At 33.9% G+C, this 23,125-nt stretch overlaps 1 protein-coding gene and 1 pseudogene across 1 annotated transcript in view; one reads left to right on the plus strand and one right to left on the minus strand.

Moving 5' to 3' along the window:
* Positions 1 to 23,125, minus strand: part of LOC137657851 (E3 ubiquitin-protein ligase MIB1-like) — a 421,337-nt pseudogene that overhangs the window by 239,586 nt on the left and 158,626 nt on the right.
* LOC137657844 (facilitated trehalose transporter Tret1-like) overlaps positions 1 to 23,125 on the plus strand; it is a 38,223-nt gene that overhangs the window by 5,028 nt on the left and 10,070 nt on the right. Inside the window, exons 2-3 of the mRNA XM_068392440.1 lie at positions 16,181 to 16,242; positions 21,268 to 21,418. Coding sequence (XP_068248541.1) covers positions 16,181 to 16,242; positions 21,268 to 21,418 — 213 coding nt within the window. The remainder of the gene's footprint in view (positions 1 to 16,180; positions 16,243 to 21,267; positions 21,419 to 23,125) is intronic.

The raw sequence follows: 23,125 nt of genomic DNA on the forward strand, positions 1-23,125 counted from the left end.
AGCATGTTCACAATACCGACGGTCAATCGATCAGTGAAGTTGAGCACTGTACGTATGTGTGTGTGTGTGTATATATATATATATATATATATATATATATATATATATATATATATATATATATATATATATATATATATATATATAAAATCATCTCCTACGCCTGTAGACGCAGAGGGCCTCGGTTACATTTCGCCAGTCGTCTCTATCTTGAGCTTTTAAATCAATACTTTTCCCTTCATCACCTCCCACTTCACGGTTCATGGTCCTCAGTCATGTAGGGCTGGGTTTTCCAACTCTTCTATTGCCTTGTGGAGTCCAGTTGAAAGTTTGGTGAACTAATCTTTCTGGGGGACCGCGATGACCCTGCCCAAACTATCTCCATCTACTCCTCATCATGATCTCATCCATATATGGCACTCGAGTAATCTCTCTTATAGTTTCATTTCTAATCATGTCCTCTCAATTAACTCCCCATACTCTTCTGAGGATATTATTCTCAAATCTATAAAATTTCTTGGATATTGTTTCACTGTCATACCAAGACTCAGGTCCATACAGTAACACTAATCTCACTAAACTGATATATAGCCTGATTTTATATTTTATTTCAAGCGACTAGATTTCCAATTTACATAATCTGGTCATTGTATGATTTGCCTTTTTTTTAATCTCATTAAACTCAAATTTTAAAGATCCTGTATTAGAAGTCATAGTACCTAAATATTTAAATGATTCTACCTCATCAATCCTTTCTCCTTCCAATGATATTTCATCTTCCATTCTATAATCCGTTCTCACCATCTCTGACTTTCTTCTGTCAATCTTGAGCCCAACCTCATGTGATATTTCATGCATTCTGGTAAGAAAGCTTTTAAGTCCGGAGGTGTTCTGCTAACAAGGATAGCATCATCAGCATACACACACACACACACACACACACACATATATATATATATATATATATATATATATATATATATATATATATATATATATATATATATATACGGATGAGGTTCCCATCACACCGGGTATTTATCAATCTCAGCAGAAGTGAATACCATTTATAGCTGAACCACTGCAATGTATCCACTTTAACTGACTACACAAAATGACGAATTGCTAAACAAAGCAAACCAGAGTAAATACAGACAAGGAAAAAGAAGTAAACTAATTAATATTCCTTCCATCGATGTGATGAACATTTTGTAGGACTTTAGATCTATAAAATACTTTAGAATCTCATTTACCTGTTACAAGTACCTTCGTCTTCATCAGTAATAATCAAATAACTTTCTAGGGTGTGAGTTTGTGACGACCTCAAGACTTTGCTTGAATATTCTTCATAATCTTCATCAAGGGTTGTGGTGGCCGATGTGGTAACGTCCCTGACTCGCGAAAGTCAGGCTGGAGTTCGAGTCCCCACTCAAACTCTAGTTTCTTTGGTCGCTGCAACTTCACCATCCTTGTGAACTAAGGATGGGAGTTTTGGCGGAGTCTAGAATTCTATCTGCTGAGTCATCAGCAGCCATTGCCTGGCCCTCCTTGGTCCTAGCTTGGGTCAAGAGGTGGCTTGGGTGCTGATCATATGTATATATGGTAAGTCTCTAGGGCATTGTCCTGCTCGATAGTGCGCTGTCACTGTCCCTTACCCCTGCCATTCATGAGCGGCCTTTAAACCTTTAATAGCATAGTGTGGACGCGTTAGTGAACTGTGATTTGCTCAGACTATACAGATGTTGCTGTTTTTATTTATCTTCATTCATGACCGTATCTATATAATATACATCGAATGTTTACATCCTAGAGATTATAAGAGAATGGTTCAAGGGTACGTCATCAAAGCTAAGGATCTTAAAAGAGGACCATTTAATTGGGTTCAAAACACAATAATATTTGTCAATAAACTCTTCATTGCCTTGCCCATTGTCTAGACCACCAATAAGATCAAAGACAATTTTTATATACTGTACTCATTACCCCGAAGCATTCATGAACATGTACATAAAGAAATGGCCTTTTACACCACGTACAGTTTTTAACGCCAGATAGATGCCATCCCAATTATAGCTCTTTAGGCATATTTGCTAACAGTAATATGACAGTTGTCGTGGAAGAATATAATACAGTATAAAGAAAATGTTCATCACCATACGAGGTACATCAAGGGGATATTTTTCACTGAATGGAATCTTGAAGAAATTTAGCGTTTCTGTTTACTAGTTTCACAAAGGTATGAACAAGAAAACAGGTCTATTGCTCGATGTAACTGTGCGATAAAATTTAGTTTTTAACTTGGGTAAATAAGAAATTCCTATTTACTCGGAAATCCTGAAAAATAATACATTGAGTGTTACAAACATCTGCTGGAGTACTTCTACGAGTATGTGAACTATACATTCATCCGTACTACGCTTTGATATTGTCACTAAAGAACCAATAATGAATATTATGACAATATAACAAAAGCGATGAGCGCATCCAGATAAAAACTGATAATCACATGGACAACTACAGCATTGCTATACCGAGGACCCATAAGAAGCAAACAGTTACAATTTCATGCAGAAGTTCATATAGTAAAGCTTAAGGAAGAAAAAAATGTAATAAAACATAAAATAGGCACGTAGGTTACTCCCTATGACCACTTCCAACTAGAATCATCCAGACTCTATATATGCTTTTAACCAATGTCCTCCTTAGAAACGAAAAATTCTCTTATTCTGTTACGACTGAGAGAAAGATCAAACGATTAAAATAGTTAATACATTTCGTTTTTAGCTTTGATATGCTGATCCATCATAACAGATATTCAAGTTGCAATGCTGAAAGGTAAACACATCTACACTACTAATTGGAGCTCTTGGGATTATAGCATCTTGCTTTTCCAACAAGAGTTATAGCTTGGTTAGTAATAATAATAATAATAATAATAATAATAATAATAATAATAATAATAATAATAATAATAATTAATATAAATTACCGTCATCCAGTACCTCACAGAAACCCACATCAAAAAGGACAAAATCGTCTACACAAAACCAAAATTTACTTAAAAATATCACTAATCCACATGGAAGTGTTATCTGAATATGTATAACCATGCACATTATTTCGGTCCATACACATTCAAACAATCAATAAACAATGAAAGCTACCACCCAATATGTCATATTGTTTATGAGAGAGAGAGAGAGAGAGAGAGAGAGAGAGAGAGAGAGAGAGAGAGAGAGAGAGAGAGAGAGAGAGAGAGAGAGAGAGAGAGAACGATTCAAAGCAACTGTGTTTTAAAGTACACTGGGTATTTAAAGTTATCTTATGAGTCATAGAAATGTAAACCACATCTAAATAGATAAACTGATAATGATTTATGATTACTTTAACATATCACTTTAAATTCGATTAAATGAAATAAGAAAATAGGTAGATAACGGCCTATAGTTAGAAATATTCTTGGGACTAAAACGATATAAAAATACCAGCCACCTATTCAACACTTGGTTGAATAACAATGTAAAAGAGTTTAGAGTAAAATAATTTGCCTTCACACTCGTGAGAAGAGAGAGAGAGAGAGAGAGAGAGAGAGAGAGAGAGAGAGAGAGAGAGAGAGAGAGAGAGAGAGAGAGAGAGAGAGAGAGAGAGAGCAAAATAAATCAAAATGAGAAATAAATATTACGACAAAACCTGAGGCACCATCTCTCTATATAATGAAAATACAAATAAAATCATATCAATGAAATACGAAGTGTAAGATACCCTAGCATTTCGTCTTCAAGCAATTTAGTTAAACATGAAAAAAAAAGAAAAAGAAAAAAACTGGCGTTATAGATTCCTGATATATATATAATATATATATATATATATATATATATATATATATATATATATATATATATATATATATATATATATATATATATATATATCATATCATATACAGTACTGTATATCTACATATACTATATATAAAATATATATATATTATATAATATATATATATATTATATATATATACATATATAAGTATGTATACAAATATATATATATATATATATATATATATATATATATTATATACAGTACTGTATATATACATACATTATATATACAATATATACATATATATATATATATATTATATATAAATTTATATATACATATATACTGTATGTGTGTACATACAAATATATATATATATATATATATATATATATATATATATATATATATATATATATATATATAGAGGGAGTTTTCTTAATAAAAATCTTGCAGGTAATATGAAGAATCTTGCAGTATTAGTGATAGAATGGCATGATTAATTATCAAACTAAATAGAAAGTATAATTTGAAGATCATTTATAACAATGCACCAATAACATCCCATACAGAAGAAGATCAAGAGAGATTTATGAAAAAACATTACTCAATTTACATTTCTTTTGGGTGATTTCAATGCTAAAGTAGGTCAAAAGAAGAGAGGGGAATCAGCTGCAGGTAAATTTGGAGTAGGCACATGGGTGAGTTTAGTTTAGCAATACAAAAGAGGTACTTCCTGCTATATGATGAAATGGAAGCAAACAAATTAAAAATCAACAGTAATCTAACCCAAATAGGCATTGGAATCAGAACATGAGATAGGTGGCAAAGTTCCTGTACAAGATTAAGGAAAACTATCCGAAATGAGGGTAAAATTCAAGAGAGATGAAATGGAATTAGCAGAACTATCAAAACAATAAACAAATTAACAACCCAAGACATTCGTAAATACAAAATTGAAGAAACACTAAAGAAAGGAAGACGAATCAAATCGATGAAAAGAAGACTTGGAACAGGGCGGCAACAGATGTTTGCTTTAAAGGATGAAAACGGAAATATCACTAAGAGACACCAGTGATGAAAATTGCAGAGTTTCTATACAATGCTATACAATATTGATATAAGAAATAACTTTGCCAATAGAAATAATGAAACACCTAAGGCGATACCAAAAGTAAAGAAAGTCTTAAAAGTAACAGAAGATAGCATAAAATTTGATTTTATAATAGATTTAAAGATATCATAGTAGCAAAACTCTTTGACCTTTACACAAAATGTGTGCAACAGTGCTCTATACCTACACCTTGGAAAACACTTTATCATTATACTAATTTACAAAAAGGGAGTCACAAAAGACCTGAAAAATCACCGCCCAATACGTTTACTCTCAGAAATATATAAAATATTTACAAAGATCATATTAGGCTGATTACAAAGCGCAACTAGACTTCAAACAACTAAGAGAACAGGCAGACTTTAGAAGTGGGTATTCTACAACTGACCATTGTTATATAAAGAATACATTTTATGTATATTATGATACCTGTGAGGAATGTTATTTTTACATATTAAACATTAATGTCGAGATAAAAACATTGTAACAATTTGTAACTCAAAGATACCATTGTATTCTAGAACAAGTTTCTTGATATTTCTCATAACTTATCCTACGTCGCCAGCAGCCTCATGTGTGTATTGTGTGATAATACTTCAGGAATTTTCATGAACTCTACAAAAAACAGATCTAGGAGTCATATATAAAGGATAAAAGACGATTCAAGGAGAGACTTGCTTCGATTTTCTCAGAGTGAGTATTGCTCTTGTGGAGACATTTCAGTAACACCTGCTGTGACCAAGAATTTTGTGCTTCATTTACAACGCTACAATATTTGGAAGATATGGAATTCTTGGAAGGTCAGATATCATCAGAAGCTGTTTCCTAATTATCACCTTTTACACTCGAAACGGTGTTCTGAAAATTTTGTTGTTTGACCTTCGAAAGTCGCTGATCCTGTCTTCATCTGTATCTCATTTCATGGACTTATAAAGCTAAGGCCTATATTATTACTTTACTATTTTCTATAAATTATTATTAATATGTGAACTGTGAGTATTTTATGGATCTTGTAAAATATTGTAAATGTCAATATTCTTAAACATGATTATTGTTTTGCTATTTTTTTTTGCTGAAATCAATTACTATGGGTAAAATAGATTTGATATAATCTACGTTGTTTAAGAGCTGACCGTAACAAAACTGGGGGCCTGTCCGGGATGTGAATTGTTATTTCATTTGAAACTCAAAGATTCCTCGTAAATCAAACTTTTGTTAGTTGTACAAAATAGCCAGCAGACATGTCAGCATTTAACACATCTGAGTTTATCAACAAATTTAGTGTGGATCCACAAATTAAAAAGTTAAATGATCAAGAAATCTAATTTAGTGAATTAAGGCAAACATCTTGAGCTTAATGTTAAAAATTCAATGAGGAAAGAGGATATTAAACATGTGTTAGTTTAACATTTGGTTGAATACGAAGTTTTACCTCAGGATGTGTTAGATGAAAATGATATTGAATCAGTGGTTTTAGGTTCATCAGCTATAGAACTTGAAAAATTTAGAATAGAGGCTGAGCGTGAGAAATTATAGCTAGAGGCCAAATTTAAATGTGAATAATTAGTTTCTATATTTTCCTAATTTTCAAACTTCTAAAAATGTCTAGGCATGCTGACAATAATTTAGGAAAAATGAGGTCTCCCTGTCTAACTCCTTTCTCAATAGTAATTTTCTTGCCCACTTAATGTAGTTTTAGGATAGCTGGACTTCCGGTACAGATATCTTCCAATATTCTAACATAAGATTCATCGCTTCCTTGTCTTTGAAGGGCTATCATTACTGCTGAGGTTTTGACAGAACGGAAAGCTTTTTCATAGACTATAAATGCCATATATAGTGGTTTGTCATACTCTATTGATTTTTCCATTATCTGGTTAATTACATGGATATGGTCTTAAGATCTTATTAGGCTTCATGAAATATACTTCTCATGTTTCAAAATTTATGTCAATTATCAATTTCTAAGTTTTCATATATTTAAGAAATTGTAATTGTCAGCAAAATAGACTCCATTTTAAATTTTAATTCCATTGTTAAACATATGTAGACCTATGAAAGCCATAAATAAATGGGTGAATCAGTTATCAACTAAAGAGATTAGAGGGCTTCATCTTTGGACATTGCATGATGAGAAAGTGTTGTCGTAAGATGTTAGACTATATCCAGAATTAATGGCATTATATATATACTGTATATATATATATATATATATATATATATATATATATATATATATATATATATATATATATCTTCTTTCCCAAAGGTTATCCCTACATTACGCCCTATCTCATACCTTCTATCAAAAGCCATCCTTTTCTCTCCATATCATCCTTTAACATATTTCGCCATCTAATTCTCTGCCTCCCTCAACAGGTTCCTTCCAATCCTTTCTCACTCCTTCCCCACCATCTATACTCAACATGAACCCACACCATCTCAGTTTTAAAACTCTTATCACTTCTTTAATCTTCACTACGCCTGCCATTCTTATTTCATGATTTTCCAATCTTTCAAGCAGTGATATTCCCATAATCAACCTTAGCATTTTCATCTCTGTTCTCTAAAACTTTGCTTCCTCTTTCTGTCATAGAGCCCACGTTTCCGATCCATGCATTTTCATCATTATTATTATTATTATTATTATTATTATTATTATTATTATGGAATTAAAGAAACATAAACTACATGATAGGCAACGAAAAATGAATCTAAAACATCTTATGATTGGTAACAATGTTAAAATAGATCTGTCATATACAGTATAAACTATGAAGAGAGTCTTACAGTATATCAGCTAGTTCAATATAACCACATTCGCTGCAAGTTTAAACTTATGAAGTTCCACCGATTCAACAGCCTGATTAGGAAGATCATTCTACAATTTGATCACATCTGGAATAAAACTTCCAGAATACTGAATAGTATTGAGCCCTATGATGGAGAAGGCATGACTGTTAGAATTAATTCCGCATTTAGTACTACGTACAGGATGGTATAGTCTGGGAAGATGCGAATGCTAAGGATGGTCAAAATTATGAAAAATCTTATGCAACATGCATAAAGAACCTACTGAACAATGGTGCCAGAGAATAATATCGAGATCAGGAAAAAGAAGTTTTTATCCAATAAATTAATGTGAGATTCAGCAGCTGGAGACCAGACAGGAGAATACTCATAACAAAGTAGAATGAACGAATTACAACATTCTTTTAGAATACATTGATCACCGAAAATCTCAACTTTCTCAATAAGTCAATTTTTTGTACAACTGAAGAAGAAACAGACCGAAAGTGTTTTTCAAAAATAAATTTGCAACAAAGAACCACACCAAAAAGTTTTAAAATAGTCGTATACAGTTAAAGAAATATTATCTATACAGATATCTAGATGTTGAGCAGCCACTTTCCTTAAACTACCTTCATCATACTTTGAGTTTGTTATGGTTCAACTTCATACCCCATACTTTGCACCATGCATCAATTTTAGATATATCTCTATTAAAGGATTCAGCAACCCCAGATCTATATTCGGGAGATGGAATTGAGGCAAAGGGAGTAGCATCACCTGCATGAAATGAGCTTATCCTCTACGCCGAACCACATATCATGTGTATACAGTAGGAAAAGTAATGAGTCACGAACACTGCCCTGAGGAACAACAGATACCACATTCCAATACCCACTATGATGCCCATCAACACTTCTTTGCAATCTATTAATATTGGTCTTGTTACAGTGCTATAGATATTGAATTTAAGCTTGATTGGCCTTTTCTTATCATAAACCACTCTTATCACACACGCACGCACACAATATGTATATATATATATATATATATATATATATATATATATATATATATATATATATATGTATATACGCATCTATATGTAGGTGTGTACGTGAAACGGAAGACTCTCGTCTAGAATATAGAAAAAAATAACTTACACGAATGCATCTTTAGTATCAAATCAGTAAGAACTTCTGGGTAGAATCAGGTCACGTTTCAAACAGACACCTGTGACAGATATCGTAGAAGGGTGGGTGACCTCTGGACATTCCGACCCTCATGATCCCTTTCATCAATGACTTACGAAAAGGGGTCTGACAAATATCTGCTAAATTCAAAATAGCTTTTTGTGTAACTCAGATCAAATTTGAGAGTGGATGAAAGAGGAAGTTGTGTGTGTGTTTTATATAAAAAAAAATAAAGTGGTTTTTAATAATTGAAAATCAAGAATATTCAAAGTAAATGGCACGAATCTTGATATTGTAATTCTAATAATTCAAGTAATAATAAAATATTTTAATCATTTAAATTTTGATAATTTCATTTGGTACATAGTATTCATCGAAGGGTAAAAATTACTTTGCATAATCTTAACAGTTTTTCGACTACTGAAAATCTAACAGAAGAGAGAGAGAGAGAGAGAGAGAGAGAGGAGAGAGAGAGAGAGAGAGAGAGAGAGAGAGAGAGAGAGAGAGAGAGAGAGAGAGAGAGAGAGAATTTTTCTTTCCTATTACTTATCACCACGAACTGTTTACTTCACAGCTAGCCTAGTCACGATATTTAAGATTATAGAGAATACGATAATGCTAAAAACCACGTCTGGAATATCAAAGAGCGCCTGCTAATTTATTCTTAGTCACACTTTTTTAGCCGTGAGTAGTAACTCTGTAAATCCTAGTCTTTAGCTGTATCTGATGGTCAGTATCCATAGAAACCTTTATGATTGCATACAATACTGTATTTTTTATGCTGCCCTTATTATTTCCACACCTGACCTACTATAGAGAAGAAGGCATTTTTAATGGCACTATAAGCTCTGAAGAAAGATTGTTTGAGAAACCATAAAAAGACTAAATACGATTGAAAGCTGTTGAAATCAGTTACGATGGGATAAAACAGTCTGTGTGATTCAGAAAGAGAACATAGAACTCTATTAAGCTTTAGAAACGTTGATTTTTACAAGTGTTTGTAAGGACATTAATATCTGTGATGTTTGCGTAAACATAGCGAGCAGCGCAGTTAGAATAGATGAGTTTCACGAGTGACTGAAGCTATGGATAATGAAGCTGATATGTTTAATATCTGATTTAGTCATCTGGGTAGGGATTATGCAAAATCACTGGTTTATAATAGATCTACAAAAAAAATATTATAAGTAATAGCTCAACGTCACATTGTTAACTTGAAAAGGTATTGGAAAATATAAGAATCTTAAGAAATATACTCTGCTGTCCTGAAAGAAGAATTACCAGTTCATGAATAAAATTTCCAAAACAGGATATCTAATTTGAAAAGAATACACAAATGCGCAGGCAAGCAAACGTACATACAGTATACAGGCTGACATAAGCTTCTCTTATATATTTCTGTATATGATAGATATGTTTTAACGTTGTTACTGATCTTTAAACTATTTTATATCGATCATTACCTCTTATGTAATCTACTTATTTCCTTTCCTCAGTGGGCCCTTTGGCTTATATCATCCTGCCTTTCCAATTAGGGTTATAGCTTAGCTAATAATAATAATAATAATAATAATAATAATAATAACAATAATAATAATAATAATAATGATAATAATAATGTTTCATTTAAGATAATCGCTGCTTCAGCAGCATTAATTTGAAGTTGAGTTTTTCTGCAAAATGATTGCTACTGAGGCAACTTCCTTAAAAGATTACTCCCAAAGAATTATATATATATTGTATATAGGGATGTAAGGACGGTTGTTTGATATTTATGAACACATGCTAAGCAGTATAACTATGGAAAATCTAGCAGTTATTATGACAAAAGTGCAGGGTGAGAATGGCAAGATGCGAAGGACGAGCATTTTACAAGTAAAATTATCTTCTTACTAGATTTTATCCAACATTCATACTCCTCTCATTAGTTATTCTTAAACTCATGTCTACATACATACATGGGGACATACTGTACTGTATATATGTTGAGATGAGATTACCCGAGGTAAAAATTTATGTAAAGAAGACATTTTACATTTTAAAAATCTTAACCGCATTTAAAATTTAATGATAGCAATATCTGCATATCCTTCAAATTTCCAAAATAGATTTCCCAATATCATGGAATATTTATTGCTGGTCTCTATAAACAGAACAATAATGTTCAATTAATAATAATGCTGCATATTGGAGTGAACACATGAAGCAGCAACATCATTTAGTTATGGTGTTCCTTACGCTTCGATATTTCTAACTGTTAGTTTGGAGATAAGACTTGATAGGTCGTTTCACATCCTATTAGGGAACTCTAATTAAATATAATTATAAAACTAATAGTATGCGCGGCCCATCAAAAATGATGGCTAAATATTTAAATAGATATGCACACCCACAAGCAACCCCTGTCCCCTTACAAGGGTATGACTTCTCCCTCTCCCCCTATCCGAGGGACGGTGAGATCAGCGCGTAACAGTTAATATATATATATATATATATATATATATATATATATATATATATATATATATGCACATTATATACAGAATACACACACTCACACACACACACACACATATATATATATATATATATATATATATGCACATTATATACAGAATACACACACTCACACACATATATATCTATACATATATATATTATATATATATATATATATATATATATATGCACATTATATACAGAATACACACACTCACACACACACACACACACATATATATATATATATATATATATATATATGTGCACATTATATACAGAATACACACTCACACACACATATATCTATATATATACATATATATATATATATATATATATATACATATGTAGCCAGACAGTTGCTCTATATTATACAGCATTTGTATCAACTTCCTTTCTCCTTGTCCAAGCATTGGCTGGGATCGAGCAGAAACATTATTCCAACATGCGTGGATACGTCACGTCTGAAGCTTAAAAATAAATATAAATGAATTAGGAATAATTATGGATTCTATTTTGGTTATAGTTTCAATGTCTTGCAGACTTCGTGTGTTTCCAGTGGCAGTGATAGATCCACAGCATGCACTGTAACAGTCACATCTCATAATCATCACTATCATTACTTGCTAAGCTAAAACTCTAGTTGGAAAAGCAGGATTCTACAAGCACATGGGCTCCAACACGGAAAATAGCCCAGTAAGGAAAGGAAACAAAGAAAAATTAAATATTTTAAGAACAGTAACAATATTAAAATAAATACTTCCTATATAAACTACAAAAATCTTGACAAAACAAGAGGAAGAGAAATAAAGATAGAATAGTGTGCCCGAATGTACTCTCAAGCAAGAGAACTCTAACCCAAGACAGTGGAAGACCATGGTACAGAGGTTATGGCACTACCCAAGAATAGAAACAATGATTTGATTTTGGAGTGACCTCCTAGAAGATCTGCTTACCATAGCTAATGAGACTCTTCTACCCCTAGCAAGAGGAAAGTGGCCACTGAACAATTACAGTACAGTAGTTAACCCATTGGGTGAAGACGAATTGTTTGGTAATCTCAGTGTTGTCAGGTGTATAAAGACAGAAGTGAATGTGTAAATAATAGGCCAGACTATTCGGTGTGTGCGTGCGCGCGCGCGCGCGCGTGTGTGTGTAAAGGGAAAATGAACCGTAACCAGAGAAAAGGAGCTGTATTCAATAAAGAGGAATCAGATAGTTAGCATTGCATACTTCATCTCCAAATATAACAGCACAACCAACTTCATTTATGTTATCTGAACTATAACTAAAAATCCAAACTAACACTGAGCTATCACTAAAAATCTTCATCGAGACTTTAACCTGTGCATACTATTCTGAAATCTCTTGTCGAATAGAAAATTTCAGGCACTAGTGTAATAAAAGTAATACATTCTTTAGTGTTCAATAATTTCATCATATATATTCTCTAGCTATTGTATCTGAAGGGTGTTCGAAGATCTTGTACCAAGGCTAGTGACTAGACCCAGTGCATTACCTAGAGCATGAGTGGTCTCCTTTACCTGCATATCTGTAATAAGCCCTGCAATAACAATCTCTACTACCTGTTTTCCTTGACTGGGCGTGAATTGCCGCCCCCCCCCCAAAAAAAAAATTGGAACTACAAAAATCCAATGGCTTCGTCGGAGTTCAACCTCTTATGATTGCGTTAACACTGATAGAACTTGATTAGACATTAATTGTCGACTATTTACAAAATATCACTAACAGATGTTTTCAGTCACATGAATTTGTTTTCAGAGCTGTGACGGGCCGAGAGAGGCTGTGACTAAGAAGGCAGGATGAAAGCAACAGAGTTACTTTATTACAGAACATCCGTTTATATACACATAAACTCCAGGTAAAAAGGAAATAACATAACAGGCAATTTCATGTAGGTTGGCCAAGGCACCAGCCGCCCGTTGAAATACTACCGCCAGAGAGTTATGGGGTCCTTTGACTGGCCAGACAGTACTACGTTGGATCCTTCTCTTTGGTTACGGTTCTTTCTCTTTGCCTACACATACGCCGAATAGTCTGGCCTATTCTTAACAGATTCTCCTCTGTCCTCACACACCTGACAACACTGAGGTTACTAAACAATTCTTCTTCGCTCAAGGGGTTAACTACTGCACTGTATTTGTTCTGTGGCTACTTTCCTCTTAGTAAGGGTAGAAGAGACTCTTTAGCTATGGTAAGCAGCTCTTCTAGGAGAAGGACACTCCAAAATCAAACCATTGTTCTCTAGTCTTGGGTAGTGCCATAGCCTCTGTACCATGGTCTTCCACTGTCTTGGGTTAGAGTTCTCTTGTTTGAGGGTACAATCAGGCACACTATTCTATTTAATTTCTCTTCCTCTTGTTTTGTTAAAGTTTTCATAGTTTATATAGGAAATATTTATTTTAATGTTACTCTTCTTAAAATATTTTATTTTTGCTTCTTTCCTTTCCTTACTGGGCTATTTTCCCTGTTGGGGCCCCTGGGCTTGTAGCATTTTGCTTTTCCAGCTAGGGTTGTAGCTTAGCAAATAATAATAATAATAATAATAATCGACAACCGGTGCTGTTAACAGTTAACGGTGAGAAAAACAGACATGTTATTTCAGGTCCCTATCAGTGCGAGGGGAGAGCGAAGATACAAAGCATAATATATACAAAAAAAGAAATGTCGTTACTATGTACGATAGTGAGACACACGGTTGGTACAGACCACACAACATTTTTAGTATTCGCTATTGACCTGCTGGCATTTTTACAAATAGTTCACTGCTCTCTCTCTCTCTCTCTCTCTCTCTCTCTCTCTCTCTCTCTCTCTCCTCTCTCTCTCTCTCTCTCTCTTAATCATATGCTCTTCCTTCTTAAATGCGCCAGGTCGCAAAGGTAGTCGTTGATAACTGAAATCTACTTAATTGTAATTCGCCGACCTTGTCCAGGACCATGTGCATGAATTTCGATAATAGATGGCGAGCAGACTCAACCAGTCATACTTCAAGAAAGAATAATGACACCTAGGCAGGTCAAGAGAATTTTTGTCACGATAATGAAGCCTGGCTAGCAGTGATTAACCAGTTCTTTTTATACCATTTTATCAGAAGGAAAACGGCATACAATGTCCTCCTTAATTTTCTATGTGAACCGTAATAAGACCAGTGGGGTTTTAGACCATTTAGTAAAGGGAATAGTCTAAAATTTCTTTGATAAATTACCATCACTTTTACGTTTTCACAATTCAAAAAATTCCTCATGAATTTTTCATTTAATCAATTCATAATATTCAAAAGCCAATTAGAGTAATAATATGATTGCTCCATTAGTATACATGTTTCACAAACCACTAGAACACAACAAATACATATGAATGAAACATTAATAACCTAAATATTCACTAACAAAACGAGAAATATTATACGATTAAAAGCATATATATATATATATATATATATATATATATATATATATATATATATGTATATATATATATATATATATATATATATATATATATGTACGTATACATAAACACCGTAACTTATCTTAAACGTTTCTCATTTAAAAATGTAAATATAACCATCTGACATAAAACTATTTTATGGTTTTATTTAATTCCATTTTCAAAATTTTGCGACGGGATTTTATTCCCCTTCCAGAGACAGATTCCTGCACTGAATACATTCCTCGTAACCCCTTAAACTAGTTGTCGCTTGAAGACAATTAACACTTCATAATAGCGACCAATTCGTGGAACTACGCCAACAATTTGGTGTCAAAATTTACCCTAAAATGACATACACCTACAGAATAAAAATGAACATTGGGATTGTTTGGCTACAATCATTGACTTGAAAGCGACTTTTCACAAGACTACCAATGATTAAAAAGTCTGCAAGTGCCAACAAATAAGTTGTTTATATCAGATTCTGTTATAGAACACGTTAATGGTCGCGTATTGTCACTAGCTTAATGGAAATATTATACGCAACAAAAGATACCATGGGCTAGGTTAAGGGATATGCCTATGCACATATTTCATAGAGAACAATCCATAGTGACCACTGTTACATTAGCCATGCAGAATATTTACATAGTTTAGTAAGAAAAATAAGAAAGTTGCTTGGCATTACCGATCCCAAATATTCAAGCGAAAGGGAGAAATAATATTCTACGGTAGTCATATCCAAAGCATGAACAATGCAAAGGCGGCAAGTAAAGGTAAGGTTATCGAAACTAGGATACAGGAACTCAAGTCTTGGATTTGTTTTGCTTTTCGACAAGGGTCTCATATTTAGTCATCAAGCCATACCTGTATGTAATACTGTTAAAGTAAAAGAAAACAATTTGTTCTAAGGGTTCACTGATTGAAAGATTTTTTTTTTCTTAAAAGAGCAACAGAGCCCTGGTTCTAATCAACACTAAATGAGAGAACTCTACAAAATCTATATGATTTACACACTTTTACTATATACAGGACATACATACACACATACAGTAGGTATACACACTTGCATCATCTCCTCCTCCTTCACACGTGCAAGGGGCCTCGCTTAGATTTCGCCAGTCGTCTCTTATTGTCATTTTCTCTCCCTAAAGACTTGCTATATCCATAGAGGATTCACACGTGCACACATTACATATATATATATATATATATATATATAAAGTTTGCATTTTCAAATATTTAGATGCAAGTACTATATTTCGTTGTGGGAAATAATGTGATAAATTCTCTTCTTCTACAGGATCCAAAAACCCTTTCAGCGTGGAGATGATAAAGGATAGAAGGATGAGACTCTTCATACAGGTAAAGTACATACAAAATCTGAGTCAAATGATATTTATAAGTCAAATTTCCCTTATCAGTACAAAAAATATATATAAATGATATATCCGGAACAAAAATGAAAAGAATAACACAAATTATAATCTATTTTCGATATTTCATTTTTATATTGGGAAAATAGAATTTGCTATTAAGCTAGGTCAGCGGCCTGATAAGTTTACTTTTGTCCAGTTTAATACCGAAATGTACGTCTCCATACTAATCATATAACAAGTAAGAGGGTATCCTGAAATCTGGAGCCAGAAGCCTATCATAATTCCGAAAATCTTAATACTGATGAGACTTGTGAAGATATTTCTGATATAAAGTAGTAGCCTGCATTATTACGTAATAACAAGAGAGAGAGAGAGAGAGAGAGAGAGAGAGAGAGAGAGAGAGAGGTTTCTGCATACGCTCTTCTTTACCATCTTATAGAATGTATATAGAGAAATTTTATACATTACAATTTACTGTTGCTTTCATACTACGCCTGAATATGTATATATACACACATAGAGTATACATACACCCAAACACAGACACACATATCATATACACACGCACACACACACACACACACACATATATATATATATATATATATTGGGGGGTGGCTTAAAAGGAAGAATAACATATCAGTCACTGCTACCTTCTGGTGAATCAGGAGTGATCTCCAAGGGTATTAAAACTTCCATAGCATTAGTAGCTTTATACATGTTACGTTGACAACTCATCGCCTGCACGCTGAACAATCACGCACACTGGTTATTTAACTTCATCTTGCATGCACTCCTGTGCCTCCAGGATAGGAGTCTTCTTTTCAATGAGTTTTTTACCCTAATTATCATACATTTCAAAGGCATTCTCTGCTTGTACCTACGAACAATTTTGAACCATGCACTCTTTTTACTAACCTACTATCATTCATTCTTTCCATACGACCAAACCACCTCAAAATACTCTGATCCATTTAATCATTCATTGCAATTATTCTAAATATCTCCTCTCAACATACTCCACCTATATCAACTGTTCTTACACAATACATACTCCGTAAATAAATCATATCAACAGCTTCAATTTATTTTCTTTCATTCCCATTCAATAACAATACCTGACTGTCATAGAGGAGAGATGTCTTTGAAATCCCTTAATAGATTCCCACCTTGACTTCCACAGATACTTCAAGTCTCTTGCCTATCCCTTAAACAAATCAGGCTACTTTGTTACACCCTTTATGTTTCTCAACTCTGATCTTATCCAACCATTATTCATTATATCTATTCCTTGATGAATGTAATAACTAGAGGGCCGCTCTGTAGAGCGCAGATCTCCGTCGCGGCAGCTTATTTCTCGACCTTAACATGTATTAATTGGAGTGGATTTTCATACACTCAAATGTGAACCAAGTTTGAAGTCTTTGTGATAACGATGTCCAAACTTATGGCTGATTACGTGAATTGGACATTTTGCTTGACCGTCACCCTGACCTTTGACCTTGACCTTCCAAAATCTAATCATTTCCAGCTTTTTACATATTAGTTGATCAAAGCAAGTTTCATTACAATTAAAATTGGTGCCAGGAAGCTGTTCACAAACAAACACACACACAAACAGGGGGTAAAACCTAACCACCTTCCAACTTCGTTGGCGGGGGTAACTAACCAATGCTTTACTTCTACCATCTTTATCAACATGTTCAGCTCCATCTTCCAAGTTTAATTCATATACACTGTCTTAACCTTCCTTGCATTTACTCTCAATTTTCTCCTGCTATTCCTCTTGCCTGGCTCCAATTTACACAGTATCATCAATTCACAACTCCTTTTCTTATCTCACAACTTTACACTTACATCCCTGATCCTTTCATTGACCTCCAGCCTTACTCCATTCATAACAACTATGGAGACACAATATACCCACTCGCCTGGATACATAATTGTACATAGGTTTTAACCATATAAAACTATTAATTGTCTTTAAAAAATTATCATATAAATAATACATTCTCAGCACCCTCCACATTGACTCTAACGATTCTGTCTTAAAATTTTAGGTCTATGTATGCCACAAACAGATTTCCATTTACTTTCAGGCATCTGGCATAGCTATTCAGAACAATGATCCACATTCCCTCTTTTTTTTTTTCATAAACCTACACTGTAATCCCATACCAGTATTTCTGTCCATTGTGTTCCTTTCTCTCCTTCTCTACCCTACAAGTAATGTCAATACCATATAATTCCATTTTTACATTTACCCACAGAACAATTATTCATTTCAAAAAAAACTTTGAAACCTTTCCTTTTTCCATTCATAACTATAAACTAAGTCCAGTCACTCAATAACCATCACACTACAGCTTGTGTTTTTTCCTTTTTATGCTGTAAGTAGTAGGTTGGCCTGGGCACCAGCCTAGGGTCCTTTGACTTGCCAGACAGTATTACATTGGATCCTTCTCTCTGGTCACGGTTCATTTTCCTTTTGCCTACATATACACTAAATAGTCTGGCCTATTCTTTATATATTCTCCTCTATCTTCATACACTTGACAACACTGAGATTACCAAACAATTCTTCCTCGCTTAAGGAGTTAACTACTGCACTTGGTAAGGGTAGAGGAGACTCTTTAGCTATGACAAGCAGCTCTTCGAGGAGAAGGCCACTCCAAATTCAAACCATTGTTCTCTAGTCTTGGGTAGTGTCAAAGCCTCTGTACCAAGGTCTTCTACTGTCTTGGGCTAGAGTTCTTTTGCTTGAGGGTACACTCGGGCACACTGTTCTATCATATTTCTCTTCTTCTTGTTATGTTAAAGTTTTTATAGCTTATATAGGAAATATTTATTTTAATGTTACTGTTCTTAAAATATTTCATTTTTCCTTGTTTCCTTTCCTCACTGGGCTATTTACCCTGTTGGAGCCACTGGGCTTATAGCATTCTGCTTTTCCAACAAGGGTTGCAGCTTAGTAAATAATAACAATAATAATAGAATTTTGGTGGCATTTTGTATTGCAGGTAATAGCCATTTAACGCAGAATATTCTCGTCTAGACTTCCAATTAAATTCCATTCACACTACAACGAACTGTATTGAATATCACTTAACTTGTACCGAGATCAATACGTGCCATTTATTTCTTTCGCTTCTTGAATCATCACAGCCACAATTTTTCACTTTATTCAATATACGACAGATGGCCAATGTATTCTTCAAGTGGCCTACATCAAAACTTGTCAAAATATCAATTCGCAGTAAACGATCTACAAGAGTTCAACAGAACAATGATTTTCTGTTTGCCCCGACCAATGTAATAGATTGAAAAATTACAAAATCTACATCAAATCCAATAAAACCAAATTCCCTTTTCACTTAAACTGAAAGAGTTTATTTCATAACTTAATTCAAAGCTCCTAATAGCAGGCAGAGTTTTATGCAGCTTGATTTGCTTTTGTCACATACAGTACACTTGCTTTATATCAAAGAAATACATATAACTTTTACAAGACTTACGACAGCTTCGCTCTCTCTCTCTAATCCTATTTGAGAGAGAGAGAGAGAGAGAGAGAGAGAGAGAGAGAGAGAGAGAGGCGCAAACGTACACACTACCATTCCTCTGAAACACTCCTTTAGAACCTATCCCCACTTTAGATAAAATATATCTTTTAAATCCTAGCCTCGCTAGTCAATTTACTTTTAAAATTTCACAATATTAAATCTCATCTGTGACCCATAATAACTTATGATGCCTTTCCTTTGCTTAAGTTTTCTAATTACAGCATCAATCTAAACACCCGCTTCTACAAGAATTTTCAAATCTACGTTAACCTTTTCATAATTCGTTTTTGAATACGTTCTATTTTCTACACTGTATTATACAACTTCTCAGAATACTCTATCCACATGAGGCTGCATTCTATTTAGACAGTATATCTATCTTCATACTTTCAACTCGATCTATTTGTTTACTAGCTTTTGTCAGTAGGACAATCAATACATAACTGACCGTTACCATGATGTTAGTAACATCTTTACCTTTGACATGACACAAAGAAGTTCATGAAGCCTGGGATACTGACGAAATATACTACTAGACAGAAGACAACTTGTTAAAAGGATGTGAACCCCTAAGAAAAAATGTCTCATAAAAATTGTGGTGGCCAATTTGGTAAGTCCCTGACTGATCATCGCCAGACTGGGATTTGAGTCCCCCTCAAACTCGTGAAACTGCACCATCCTTTTGAACTAAGTATGGGGAGTTTGAGGGAGCCTATAGGTCTTCCTGCTGAGTCATCAGCAGCCATTGCCTGGCCCTCGGTGGTCCCAGCCTGGGTGTTGATCATATGTATATATGGTCAGTCTCTAGGGCATTGACCTGCTTGCTAGTGCAATGTCATGTCCTTTGCCTCTGCTATTCATAAGCGGCCTTTAAACATTTAAAACAGTTCATACGCCATGTATGGACCTCTTTCCTTACGGTCAATTATATTCACTTTATTCACCAAGAGGCCTGGATCATTGGGATTGTAAGGTAAAACTTAACACTAATAATATCTCCTCTACATAATAAAGGGCAAGTGTCTGGGGAAGGGGTGAGAGGGAGTAGTCATGCACTGGTGAGAGTGGGTATACCCGAGAGGTACATTCCGAAACATCAACAGCCCTGTTGTAGCTAGGAAAGGGGAAGGGGGTTGGTAGAGTTGAATCTGTATGTACAGCTAAAGAAGATACAACATTCTAGTTATCTAAATAAAGTTACTGCTGATTATAAAATAATATGGAAATATATTTAGGCTTTACATGAATTAATATAACCTCTTACAAATATGACTGTAATGTACGAATGTAATAATAAAAACATTATGCATTAGCTAAAAATGCAAAAATCAAACTTAATATAAAACCATTCTAAGAATCTAAGCTCATATTACCATGCATGTAAACATACACACCTATTCAAGCGTCATAGACAGCAAGCATTATTAGTACTACCATTCTTTCCTCCACAGGTCCTGATGGTTATGGGAGCAAGTCTTGGACACTCTGCTATAGCCGTCATAGCAGCATTCCCGAATCCTGCTATTACTGATCTACGAAAAGATAATACTACTATCTACGGAAATGCAATGCCTCTATCCACTTGGCAAATGGACTTGATGGGTTAGAAACATAATATTTCTCTATGGTACATATCATCAGCATCATCTTCAACTCTTACTGGTCCACTGCAGAACAAAGACATCAGACATGACACTCCACTACCGTCTATTTATGGTCTTTTTATGCCAGTCGACACTAGCTTTCTTAGTTCATCAAACCATCGTATTCGCTTCCTTTCCTTGCTTCTCTTGCAATCTCTAGGGATCCATTCTGTTATTCTTAATGTCAATTTATTGTCATTCTCATTATATATCCTGCCCATGTCCATTTCTTTTTCTTATAAGTTTTTAAAATATCAACTTTAATTTGCTCTCGTACCCATGCTGTTCTTTTTCTCTCTCTTAGTATTATTCTCATCATTATTCTTTTCACAGCTCTTTAAGTTGTAAATAGCTTATGGTCTAATGCTTTAGTATGGTTCCGAGTTTCTGATGTATAGGTTAAAACTAGTAGGACCATCTGATTAAAGAGTTTTATTTTTAAAGAATGTGGCATTTTACGTTTCATAATCTCCTTCTTTTACCAAAAGGTTCCCATCCCATGCTTATCCTTCCTTTCATTTCGGTCTAGTGTCCTGGGGAAACCCTGTCAGTCCCAACAATCTCTAGAGGTTCGTCCATAAGTCTTATTTGTTGTCACCCTGCATTTTCATTGAACATTATCTTAGTTTTCCTCATATTCATTTTCATTCCAACATTTCTGCTTCATTCAAATCTATCATCTTTTCCATGCTTCACTAAACACAACTACATCATCTGCAAATCTTAAGTTGGCAAGGTATTCCACATTAATATTAATTCCTACATTTTCCCAATTTAAATTTTTAAAAACTTCTAGGCACAGTGTCAATAATTTAAGAGAGATGGTGTCTCCCTATCTAACTCATTTCTCAATCGGAATTTTCTCACCATATTCAAGTAGTTTTAGAATTGCTGTACTTTTTGTATAGATATCTTCAAGTATTCTAACATGAGATTCATCTATTCCATGTCTTTGAAGGGCTTTCATTACTGCTGACATTTTGATAGAATCAAAAGCTTTCCCATAGTCTATAAATGCCATACATAGTGGTCTGTCATACTCTGCAAATATTTTCATAAGATGGTTAATTACAAGGATATGGTTAGTTGTTGAATAGCCATTTCTAAAGCCTGCCTGCTCTCTTGGTAGATTGAAATCTAGCTGTGTTTCTATTCGACCCAATATGATCTCTGTATGTATTTTATATATTATGGAGAGTAAACTTATTGAGTGGTAATTTTCAGGTCTTTTGTCTCCCCTTTTGTGAATTAGCATAATGATAAAGTTTTACCAAACTGTACGTATAAGGCATTCTTGCAGACATTTTGTGTAGAGTTCAGCCAGTTTTACTACTATGAAATCTCCTTCATCTGTTATTAAATCAATTGTTAGGCCATCTTCTCCTGCAGCTTAGCCTCTTTTCATGCCTTTTAATGCTTTCATTACTTATCATACTGTTACGTTTGGTACCGGCTCTTGTGTTTCATTTTTCCTATTGGCAAAGTTATTTCTTATACCACTATTATCTAGCATTGTATAGAAATCCTCTGCATTTTTTTTACTCAATCTCTGTTATTAATATTTCCATTTTCATCCTTTAAAGCAAACATCTGTTGGCATCCTGTTCCAAATCTACTTTTCATCAATTTTGTGCTTCTTCCTTTCTTTAGTATTTCCTCAATTTTG

This window comes from Palaemon carinicauda, chromosome 1, assembly GCF_036898095.1.
Source record: "Palaemon carinicauda isolate YSFRI2023 chromosome 1, ASM3689809v2, whole genome shotgun sequence".
Lineage (NCBI taxonomy): Eukaryota > Metazoa > Arthropoda > Malacostraca > Decapoda > Palaemonidae > Palaemon > Palaemon carinicauda.